Raw genomic sequence first — 12,800 nt, forward strand, 5'->3', positions numbered from 1 at the left:
TACATATATATATACATACATATACATATATACACATATACATATATATATACACACATATACATATATATATACATACATATATATATACACATATACATATATATATACATACATATATACACATAGATACATATATACATACATATATATATAAACATATACATACATATATATGTGTATATATGTGTGTGTGTGTGTGTGTGTGTGTATTTGTTCATATAAAATTACATCAGTTGCTTTGTACTTAAATAATGGATGGTCATTTCTTAAATACAGCACACGCCAACTTTCTCTTTGTAGCCAGTTGATCAGATAAAAGAAGTGAGAGGTTCGTGGGGTCTTAGAAAAGGACAGAAGGAGGTTATGGGGGGATATTCTCCAGCCTGAATACTGAGAGTCATCTTCCTTACCTGCACTCTTTTGTTTTTCCACAAGATATTGTAAGCCTCAGAAGAGAAGGGGAGGGGGCAGATGCCCGTGATTAGTGATGGGTAAAACATCAGCAGTGGAACCAACACAACACACACTCAAGCATACATGTCCATACATGATGGGAGGGGTGTGGGATCCAGATAGGGCACAGGGTTTGGAGACACAGATACGGCCACTACAGGCTCCAACCACTAGAGAAGGTGCAGCCAGCTAATAAGCAGGCATTGTGAGTGGACAAGCAGACAGAACATGCAAAGAGCGAAAAACTGCAGGAATAACTGCTTCCAGCTCTACAGTAAATACATTAATACAACATGTCTAACACTAAAACAAAAACAATAGTCAATCAAACAAAAACTGGGAAATTTTGACGGTGGGGAACATAACCATCTAACTAGCCCTCGACTATACTGGCATATGGGTCATTCCATACCAACTCACCAAGTTTAGTTAGTTCAGAAAAATGTTATCACAATATGTGAATTTATAAAGACATTACAATACCTGGAAAATATTGATATTTGATACCGTATTCAATTAGATTAGATAGTCAATGCCATGTGGCAAAATATCGACACTATATCAAGAGGCATCAAGTTGAGATTTTTTATAAAAGGTTAACATTTAAAATATAACAAGTCTGTATTGAGCTGAGGGGATTAATGTTTTGTCCAAAGGCAATAAGACCACATCATCCAGTAAGCAACAGTTTTAAGCTGTAATTTGCTAATTTCAAGAGCCAGATGAAAATCAGGCTCAACGGGTATACACATAGAAAATCTTGAAGTCAACACAAAACAAACAAATATCTACAAATGAAATACAAAAAAGTAAAAGTACAATTACATTCAGTGAAAAGTACAAAGAAATATGCTATTTACAAAAAATGATTAGATGATAAAGGAGTGGTGGCCCCTGTCTCTCTCATCCCACTTCCACATCCAGTCATAACTACTGAAATGAATAAAAGTTGGTGAGGTTTAGAATATTTACATTTCACAATTCACAACTTAAAAGTATTCAGAGTACAACTAGAGGATTTTGAGAGGGCCATGACATGGAAAGTTTTGAATTCAGGGAGAGTTGGCATGGATTGACCTTTTGAGTCACAGCAGTCAAAGGTCGAATTTGCACTGAATTGCATCCTGTCATCATGTGCGAAAGGGTCATTATTTTTTCATTGGCAAACATCCAGGACTTCTCTCACGCAGTGGATTAGATGGTCCTAAATGTGACTAATTCCAGCCCAGTCCTGTCCTGGGCTGGAGTTACTGATTTATCACAGCCATTTTCCCCAAACCTGCCCTATATACTTCCATTTCATTTGTGTGTTAAAAGTTATGGGATAAACATGCTATGGTCATAGAGGTGCTCCTTATACTAATTAATATCACTTTAACTTTGGGCTGGAAAACTTTAAGATATAATATGTTGCATTTCTACATTAATGTGGCTAAAAACAACTAGACCTTTGTTAGAATGATTTTGTGGTGTTGCGTAATTACGTTTTTCAAAATGTTTCCAACAGTGCTCAAACTCATCAACACCAGTGACTCCCAGACAAACATTAGATGATATATCAGAGTGAGGAAGGAAGTCAGCAAATGTGACTAAATGTAATCTCAGTAAAGCTTTAAAACATTACAGTGTCTGAATGTTTCTGCCTCAGTCAAATCAGTTAAACAATGAACTAAATAACTCCCATGACGTCACACTGCTTCATGTTGTTAGGAAACTATGTCTTCTGTTGTCATTGTTTTTTTATATTATGTACCGTGTCTGCTCAGAGACACAGGGACCAGTTCTACCGGCAGAATGCCATTCATTATTTGCCTCTGCATTCACTGACATCAAACATCATTTAATAACCCAGAATGTCATTATGGTGTATTTTGAACAATGGAAACTATTTTTAAGATAAATGTTTAACTGAGAGAGAATTTAAAGGACGTTCAGCAATGATCAGCCTCACATGTTTGAGACTGACACTGAAAAGATAAATGGAGAAAGTTGGTCCTTTTGTTCTCCTCCAGTCAGGCTGACACATTTCAACTTGGTGGTGAATCAGAAAACAAAGACAATATAGAAGTTGATTGTGATTCACTTGGGTGCACTATGCAGAGATCCCTTGTCTCTCCTTGGAGCATAAATAAGAGCTTAGGGACAGCCTTCAAGATGGTGGTCAAGAATGACTTCCAGTTCAAATGAAAAATAAGGGAATTGGGATGTACCCTATGTCAGACTTGTGTTTCTACACTGCTCTGCACAATTAAGATCCTGAGTGTCGAGGGGTCACATTTATAAATCATTGTGTATGATCCATTATTAAAAGTGTACATGTGGCAAAGGAATAAAAAAAATAATAAATTCAGATTTATAAAACCTGGTGTTTATCCAACAATGCACAATTTCCTTTTTATAAATCCCAAATCAACTTGGAAATTTGCGCACATGGATTCGCATCATCATCATCTCCACATCCACATTCAACCATCGATGGTCAATGCAAAGTGCCACATGAATGTTAATACCTGGAAGTGAGCCGCTGATCGATGGTTCATTACAATGAATCGCGGACACAACAAGAGAAAGATTAAGAAAATACATATTTCTGGCACAGAGAACAAGGTGTTGGTTGGTGAGGTGGTGGTCACAACAAACATATTCTATTTGTTCATTCTCGTCTTCCTCTGGCAGCGCTAGGGTCGTGACAGTCTATGCAGGATTACAAATAAGTGGCACGGCAGTATTTAGTATGATTGTGACTATCGGTGTTATCCCTCAGCCTGAGTTATCATTTGAAAGTGGAAGTTTGATACATGAACACAATTAATTTATTTAATGAAGTTAAGTTATGGTGAACGTTAGAGGTGGGTGCAATTCATCGATGTGGCGATGCATCGCGATGCGTCACATGACGATTTGGATTCGATTAATTAACGTCGATGCTTTGCTGCAAGACCGGAACAAAAAACACATTACCGGAACCGCCACCCAGACCAATTAGTGAGTGGGACCACAACAAACGGAGCCGTAACGTTAGTATCGGTTAGTGGTGGCATCATGGAGCCGCGCTACAAACCCCCCAACCGATGAGTGTGAGTGCCACTCTGCTCTACTGTGTTTGTGTTGTGTTCACCTCACTGTGCTGAAGCTCCAGACTGAATGAGTTCAGATGGATTAAAAATTCTCCCTCGCTACGACAGATTTCCGTCATTCAAACTTCACAGAGGCGACTTATGAGATCAATGTAGATCGGAGGAGAACAACTGTTGGCTGATCTTTATTGACAGATTGTCACACTCTACAGCCAATGGTATCGTTAACAGCGTGTGCGTGCCTGACCAATGACAGTGTATTGACCCAGACAGGGCGGGATCTAAACACGAAGCAGCGCTAAAGTTTAGCTGCTTAGCTAGCAAGGACTCGTCGCGCTGCTACGTTATCAATTAGTTTTTGAGCTTAGTCAACACCTGAGAACTCGTCTGACACGGCGAGTCTCCTGTTGTGTGCTACATGTGTGAAATAACAACTATAGTCTGCACTTTGTCTGCAATGTATCTGTGTAAACGGCTTCATTCTGCGTCTCTGCCTCCCCTCTGGCACCGTGAGTTACCATGGTTAAAGGAACAAGACTTTATAATGATCAATAAGAAGTTTTTGGTTAGTTTGACTGTACAACATCATGAATGTAGCCTGATTGTAGCTCAATGCTGAAATTTTGTATTATAACATATAGAACAAATGTAAAGCCTAAGAGCTTCTTTGATTATTAACACTATGTTAGTGTAAGCGTCGTGGGTGCGGGTGTGTAAATGAAAGAGTCCAACAACGTACTGGGTTCTTACTCAAATCTTTTAGTGAGTCTCAACACAACAGGTTAACAGACCGCCATCACCCTTTTCTTTTCTCTTAACCCCCCAAAAACTCTCTCTCCCTTCTTCTTCGCCTTCCTCCCTCCTCACATCGCTCTTGGCCCCCTAGCGCCGCCTAGCGGCTGACCTTGATAACACCATAATGAACAATTCTCCAAAACAATACATTAAACCCATTATGGAACCTTAACTTTTGCACCTAAAACATAACTTTCATCTTACATATCTTCCCCCCCTTACAAAAAGAAGCGTCCTCGCTTCAAATGGGGTCATAATGACGATTACTACTGTATCAACACAGCAAGTAGAACAGTGCATAACAGTTACAGCAGAACAGGGTACTTGTTATTTTGTTTGTTTGTCTGTTGTTGTTTTTTTGTTTGTTTTTTTGTTTTTTTGTGTCTTGAGCACAAGTCCATGTCGATCCAACATCCGACGTGAGAAATAATTCAGTTATCGTGCATGTAGCGCACTGGGGGACGCACACAACGACCAGACCTGGTCCTTACCCCCATGAGAGGCTGCACGACTGGAAAAAGTTCACTATGACATCCTGTCGCCACAATGTCCCCTGCCTGTGGCGTCGCAGTAGCAGGCCCTGGCGGTGACGAGGAAACATTTGTCTGAGATGGAGGAACAGGGCATGTGTGTGTGTCAGGGTGCCTGTACACATATGGTCTGGAGCCTGACAGTGCCGTTAAAAGTGGGGGACTTGGAGTGTTCATGGGTACTGCCTGACCGGACGGTGACGGTGGCGTACCACCAGCTGACCAGGCAGAGCGATAAGGTTTCAGACGGTTGTAGTGAATTATCTTAGGCTTAGCTCTGGGGTCCCGTTGATCCAACAGTTCATAGTCCACTGTCATTCGTGACTGAGCTGAGCCGTCTTAACACTCTGAACGGACCAGACCACTTTGGTGACAGTTTTTGTCTAGCCAGGGCAGGGAGGTCAACCCACACTAAATCACCCGGCTCATAGGCTGTATGTTTCATCCGACGATCATAGTAGTACTTTTGCTGCGCGCCAGCTACCTCAATGTTATGTGCAACAGAGTGAATAGCAGTACACAGTCTCTGTAATACTGAACTGGCATAGTCACTTGGAGTACCGGGAGTGGCATTTGCAGCTCTCGGGGGGTCTCCAAGGAGAAGATCAGCTGGTAGACGAGCTGCTCAACCATGGACCAAGAAGAAGGGAGTGTATTTGGTGGAGGAGTGAACAGTTGTGTTATATGCAAACTCGACCTTTCGCAGATGGTCATCCCATTCACCTCCTCTGGTGTACAGGAATTTTGCCAACTGGTCCTTTATAGTCCTGTTTGCCCGCTCCACCATGCCATCTGACATAGCATGATAGGGCGATGCCCGTGTTTTGTGTATTCCCAGCCGGGAACACAATTCTTTGACAAGATCTGATTCAAATTGACGGCCTTGGTCAGTGTGCAAACCTTGTGGCACCCCGTGGTGGCTGATGTAATCTTCAAACAGACATTTAGCCACCGTAGTTGCTCGTTGATCAGGGGGAGCATATAGGTTGAGGTACTTAGTAAAATAGTCCATTACAACAAGCACATACCGATTACCACGGCGTGTGAGTGGCAGTTCAGTCAGGTCTGCTGCAATCTTCTCAAAAGGCCTGGATGTGACTATGTTTTGCATAGGGGCCTGTTGGTGTGGTGTCTGTGGTCGTCGTGCTTCACAGGCTGAACATTTGAGACACCAATCAGTTATGTTGCGTGACATGTGAGGCCAGAAGCATCTGACCTGTGCCCCTTGTAATGTCTTTTGTGTACTGAAATGTCCAGAGAGTGAATGTCCATGTAAGGTCTGGAACACCTCCTTCTGCAGGCTGCTGGGTACAACAGTCTGTATGACAAGGTCACCTGGTGGAGGTCTGACTCTGCGACACAAAAGATCATCACTAAGAGTGAGTTTTGGAAACTCCCTCCAGTACTGTCTAATCTCAGGTGACACTGCTTTCACGTCTGAGAATGGTGGCCTACAGTCAGTCAACACCCAATTCCGGACTATTTTCAAATCAGGGTCAGCTTTTTGAGTTTGGATGAGAAACTGTCTGTCAGTGTTCAGGGGCAAAGTGTCCATAGTCACAACTGCAATATGTGGTGTGGCAGACTGCGCAGGTGATGTTACATTCGTAGTGACTGAAAAAGTGGGGGAAGCCTCCGGGTAAATTTCCAGCCCTGTGGCTGAGGCACATGTAGATGGCTCTACTGGGTCTGTTTGCGTGTGACTTGAAACACATCCCACCTGATTGGTTGACACGACCGGGCTGGCATCTTCAGCTGTCTCAGGACGACGGGACATGGAGTCAGCATTTGCATGTTTTGTGCCTTGCCGATATTCAATTGTCCAGTCATAGGGATCAATTTCCAGAGCCCACCGGGCTCTGCGACCTGTAGGATCACAATCCAGAGCCATCGTCCTTAAGGAGAGAAGAGGTTTTTGGTCTGTGATGATGCGAAAAGGGTAACCTGTCAAATATTGACGAAAGTGCCTGATTGCCCATACAATAGCCCACAGTTCCCGGTCATATGTGGGCCACCGGGTCTCTGTTTTTGTCAACTTGCGGCTGCCATATGCAACAACATTTTCCATGTTCTCAGCATTCATCTGTGCTAGAACACATCCAACTGATGTGCTGGATGCATCAGTGAAGAGCAGAAATTCACGTGAGAAATCGGTATAGGACAAGATGGGTGTGTTACATAGAGCATGACGGAGGCTTTCAAATGCACTCTGCTCCACCTCTGTCCACAGAAATGTCTTTCCTTTCTGTGTGAGAGCATGTAGGGACTCTGATGTTTTTGAAAACTGGTAAATGAAGCGCCGGTAGTAAGAACATAGGCCAAGAAAAGCTCTGACTTCTGTGGGGTTCTTAGGCACAGGCCAGTCTCTCACTTTCTCAATGTTTTTCGGGTCCGGTTGTAGTCCTGCTGCTGAGACCACATGTCCCAAGAATGTCACTTCCTTTTGAGCAAAGCAGCATTTTGAGGGCTTGAGTTTCAGGTTTGCAGCTCTTAAGCGATCCAACACTTCTCTCAAATGCTGAAGATGGACTGAAAAATTGGGGCTATAGACAATTATGTCATCTAAGTATACAAGGCACGTTGTCCATGAGAGGCCTTGTAACACCAGCTGCATGAGATGTTGAAAAGTGGGCGGGGCGTTTACCAAGCCCATGGGCATCACCCGAAACTGATAAAGCCCTCTGCCTGTGGTAAAAGCTGTCTTTGCTTTGTCTTGCTCCTCTAGCTGCACCTGCCAGTACCCTGAAGAGAGATCCATTGTGCTGAACACTGCTGAGCCCCTGAGTGCATCCAGTGTGTCATCTGTTCTAGGTAAAGGGTGTGCATCTTTCACTGTGACTGCATTCAAGCCTCTGTAATCGACACAGAAGCGCCAGGTGCCATCTTTTTTTTTAACCATCACCACCGGTGCCGCCCAGGGGCTGTGGCTGACCTCCACTATTCCTTTTTCCAACATCACTTCCACATGTGACTGAATCACTGTTTGCATCTTTGGGGAAGTGCGGTATGCACGCTTCCTAACTGGGGGAGCTCGGTTTGTGAAGATTTTGTGTTTGACAATGTCTGTGTTACCAACGTCTGTACTGGTTTTACTGAATACATCCTGATAAGATGAGAGAAGGTTATGCAGGTCAGACCTCTCCGCATCTGTCAGATTTCCATATTTAACATTAAAAGGTGGTTTGGTTGGCTGTGTAACATTAGGTGGGAGGCCTGGTGGTGGTGTTGGACAGGTGGATACCTTACATACAGGGGCAGAATCCTGACTTATCTCAGTGTCAGATACAGGGGTAAACTGTCCCAGCTGCATACCTGAATAAAGCACCATAGGACCAGGTGTGGGGTTAATAATGCGTGTGACAGTACAGCCATTTACAGCAGTAGACAGAGTGCGGGCAACTGAAATACCATCCATCTCCAGTTGCCTGGGTTCCAAATAGCCGCTGTAGCTGAGTGGTATGCCTAGACCGGTTATAGGGGGAATTAGTGCAACTTTGCAGATGATTTCACAGCGAGGAGGGATGGTGGTGTTCTCCATTAGTTGGGCAGTACAACTAGCAGGTGCTAATTCACTTTTACTCAGTAGGGGCAAGATATCATCACCCAAATAACATAGCCCTCTCCCCATGTCCAGAATAACACCCTGAGGAATGAGGAAGTCAAGACCTAATATGAAGCCTTGGGTAACGTTTCTGATCACTTGCACTTCATGTTGCAGAGTTTGAGACCCCAGCCTAAATGTGATGTCTATCATACCCAGTGTGTCCAGACCTTGGCCAGTTACAGCCTGGGACATGATGTACTTCTTGTTAATAGGTCTTTTCGCTAATGAGGGGATTGACATTTTGGTGTGCTCACTGATAAATGAAATAGTGGCACCTGAATCTAGCATGATGTGCATATCTGTGCCCTCAACAATGCCATTCACATAGGAGGTTAAGTCTGTTCTGACAGTGGCCTCAGTGTTCTCTGATTCAATGAAGGGGATTGACATATCTGTACTACCACAAGGGGTCTGCTGTGCATCGGTGTTGTCTGGTGTGTCAGTGAGGCAGACACCTGGGGCTTCCAGAGAAGTAGCTGGCGAACTCCCCGCATCACCAGCTAGTGGCCGTTTCCCTGTTGAAATCTGCCACGCTCTTTGAAACCACTCCCCGAGGGATGCTGCTGGTCCCAGTCATTAGGTCGTCGTGCTTGGCCTTTGTCCTCCTGCTCCTGGAATGAAACATGTCTGGCATAGGGGCTTGGGCTCCGACGGTGAGAGTCATAGTATGGTCTGCTGGGAGAGGGTTTTCTCCCTCCGTGTTCTTCATAAGGGCTAGAGGCCTGGTCTGAGTAACGAGGCTCTCTATAAGGCTGTCGATACCTGTCAGATTCCCTGTGAGTGTACTCCTGATGGTGGCGAGCCCTCTGAGGGGGATAGCGTTCTGGAGAGGAGTGATGGGAATATGAATACCTGGATGGGGAGCGTCCATAACCTGAGTTCCTTGCATTTGTGGATCTCTCAGGGCTCCTCCCATATGGGGAAGGAGATCTTGGAGTGCGCATGTGCCTGTCATAGTGATGGATGTCATTGCGCCCCTCCAGCTTCAATTTCAGTGCAGCAAGATCCTGGCTTAAGTCTTTGACAGTAGTAGTGAGGGTTTGGACTGTTTTTCTTAGTTCAATGTTGGTTTCACTTACAGAGTTTACTGATTGTACAATGCCCATGTCTCTGATGGCTACATTAGCTGAAGATGCTGGCATCATTAATTTAGCTGCTTGGCGGGCCCGTTCAGCTTGTGAGGCGACCTCAAACGCCTCAGTGAGAGTTTTCACCCCTCTTTCATGGCACTTGACCTGAAGCTCCTGATCCAAACCAGCGATGAAACGAGACATTTTCATATATTCTGAAGCATTATGTTCAAAATCAGGGAAAGCTTCTTTTACAAGCCTACATATATCTGCAGCATACACTTCCATAGCTTCATTGGGCAGTCTGTGATGAGCATTGGGGAAAGTCTGGAAAGATGCAATCACATCCTTATGACCAAAAGCATTCTGTAAGTGCCTCTTTGTTTCCGTATAACAGACCTGGGTTTCCTGTGGCAGGTTATCCCATACAATGAACAGTTCTGGAGGTAGCCTAGTGGGTAGCTCAGCTGCTAACACAGTGTCCAGGTCCACACCACTGTCTTTGTAGCGTGCAGCTTGGATTACTTCGTAGCGGCGAGCCCATAACTGGAACGACTCACGGCCATCGTTGAGAAAAGGTGGCGGCAGCGGAATGCCCCGCGGTGCTTCCTGTGTACTGCTGGGTGGCTGCACAATCTGCGCTGGAGTTCCCGTGGAGCTGGCGCTGGTGCTGGCACTCTGATGTCCAGCTGCTGAGGCCGCCTCCTCGTCAGACATGCTGAATTACTCTTCCCCTCTTTGGATGTTTACTGCAGCTTCCCGACTGAATCAGAGGACCGAAACGTGGTTTCTAATTTCACTGAAGCTATCAAAACAAAAAAACGCGATGGTAGTGACTAAGCTAACTCACTGCTCTTCTGGCTAGCAACGTTAGCCTATAGTTTCGGAGACTCACAAAACTTGAGTAGACTCCCAACGGCCGATTCTCCGGAGATTAATCCCACCGCTGCCACCAGTGTAAGCGACGTGGGTGCGGGTGTGTAAATGAAAGAGTCCAACAACGTACTGGGTTCTTACTCCAATCTTTTAGTGAGTCTCAACACAACAGGTTAACAGACCGCCATCACCCTTTTCTTTTCTCTTAACCCCCCAAAAACTCTCTCTCCCTTCTTCTTCGCCTTCCTCCCTCCTCACATCGCTCTTGGCCCCCTAGCGCTGCCTAGCGGCTGACCTTGATAATACCATAATGAACAATTCTCCAAAACAATACATTAAACCCATTATGGAACCTTAACTTTTGCACCTAAAACATAACTTTCATCTTACATTAGTGATGACAGAAATGTGATAACTCGCCATCAGACTGACAAGGCTGCAAAAGTTGCAGTTTGTATGATGAATTTTTCTGTTAAACGATAAGAGGCTCACTTTAACAGTATTATTATTAATAATAATATTAATTAATGATTATGATGATGAGAAGAAGAAGAAGTAGAAAATAGCGTAGTGAAAAGTTCTGTAGATGGCTGATTATTTGAAAGAGTAAAACTTGAGAGAAGCTTGGCAAAAAAAAGGCCCAGTTTGATTTCATAGATTGAAAATTACATTGAAAGGACAAAAAACATTTTAAGTGTGAATAAGTGTGAATAGAACAGCTGTTCAGATCACCCTCCTAAAACACTGTTGGTCAAATATTTAAACTTGATGTCTGCATTAGAGAACATGGTTGTGGGGTGAGGCTGTAAATCTTATCTTATTTTTTTAGCACGTGTCAAGTAACGTGCCCTGTGACATGTTTCACAAATTACAAATTGGGAATATGACTTGGCTACAGCTCGAAAAAAACATTCAGCCAAAAGATTTTTTTTTGCTTTAATCCATGAGTTCAGTTGAATTATGCACTTTCGTTTAGAAGAATGCAATTTCATTCAATAAATCCAGGGCTTGACTGTTTTCAGTGTTTTCTACCAATACAGAGGGCTCTCGTGCAAGTGGAACTTTCCCTGGTCAAAGTTAAGTCGGTCAAAGTGCAAATGTTTACATAGTCATAAAATAAAATATTTTGTGTCTTTGAAAAATACAAGTCAAATGTTCAAAAAACCTTGTTATTTACTTAATGAGTGTAGTTTTAGAGGAACTGAGTTAATTTATAGGCTATTTATTTACAAATGTAGCCACAGATGAAGACAAAATCAATCTTGTATGGAAAAAAGCATAAAAAATCGCAATAATCGAAGAATCGTGGTACCAATAATCGAATCGAATATCGTTATAATCGAAGAATCGAAGCTCCCATAATCGAAATCGAATCGAATCATGAGGTACCCTTGTTGGAATACCCCTAGAAAAAACGTGGCCTGCATCATGATCAGGACTCACAATGAGGATATGGAGTGTAATGATTGTATGAGAGCTGTCACTGACTTTCTTTCCACAGGTTCTTAATTTACACAATCCACATGTGCTGGTTGTGGTGTGTGTGTATGTGTGTGTGTGTGTGTGAGTGTGTGTGTGTGCCAGCAACAGCACTATCTCCAGTGTGCTCCGTGAGGTGACAATACAGTCGGTGGTGATCACTGCAGCAATTTTACACACACACTACACAACTAGGCTCAATTGAAACTAAAATGGTACTTTTATTATATGTCTACAGTTTTCTCTCTTAGATTATATCTGATGTACTCTTGGATTTATACAACCAATGCTGATAATTTCATTATCAAATAGTCCGGCCTTCTAAGCTGTGCTCCGGGGATGGGTATGGGTATATGGTGTGACAGGAAATATGATTTCAGATCTGAGTGGGTGGTATATTTTACATTTAAAAGGTGTTTATGGAATAGTTATCCTTCACTTCATGCGCAAGTACAAATGACACAGCTGGTTTTAATGTTTATGATGACGTGGATCTATAAAGAACATTTGATTTGAAGTGAAATCAATTGTGAGATGTGTTATTATGCCTACAATAACCTACAACCACCTCGCAGTTTGTGTCGCCAGATCTCCTTGCCTCAGAAATTTTCATACAAATGGGTGAGTTTGCTTACAGGCGCGCACATTCTCCTGCCAAGTTTGTATTTAGAGATCACAACTTTTGCATAGGAAGTGGCATAAGCCCCTTTCAGGCCCCATTTTGTGCATACACAAGCTTTATAAATGAATATATATCTATATAGATTATATAAATGAGACCCCAGGACACTGGATGTGGTCTGCGCTGAAATTAGATTAGAAGGGACTGCGTTGTCAGGAACAGCTGACGGGAGCAGGGTAAAGACATTCAGGGTGCTGAAAGTTAGGCCCAACTTTGACTCCTTAATTTAAT

At 43.3% G+C, this 12,800-nt stretch overlaps 1 protein-coding gene across 6 annotated transcripts in view; it reads right to left on the reverse strand.

Moving 5' to 3' along the window:
* The window catches only part of gbf1 (golgi brefeldin A resistant guanine nucleotide exchange factor 1), a 218,369-nt gene that overhangs the window by 69,191 nt on the left and 136,378 nt on the right, over positions 1-12,800 (reverse strand). For 3 of the 6 annotated variants that reach the window (XM_030442547.1, XM_030442546.1, XM_030442550.1), the window contains exon 9: positions 414-449. The exons of the other annotated variants lie outside the window; for them this stretch is intronic. In XM_030442547.1, coding sequence (XP_030298407.1) covers positions 414-449 — 36 coding nt within the window. The remainder of the gene's footprint in view (positions 1-413; positions 450-12,800) is intronic. 6 annotated transcript variants of the gene reach the window in all.

Source organism: Sparus aurata, chromosome 15 (assembly GCF_900880675.1).
Source record: "Sparus aurata chromosome 15, fSpaAur1.1, whole genome shotgun sequence".
Taxonomy (NCBI): domain Eukaryota; kingdom Metazoa; phylum Chordata; class Actinopteri; order Spariformes; family Sparidae; genus Sparus; species Sparus aurata.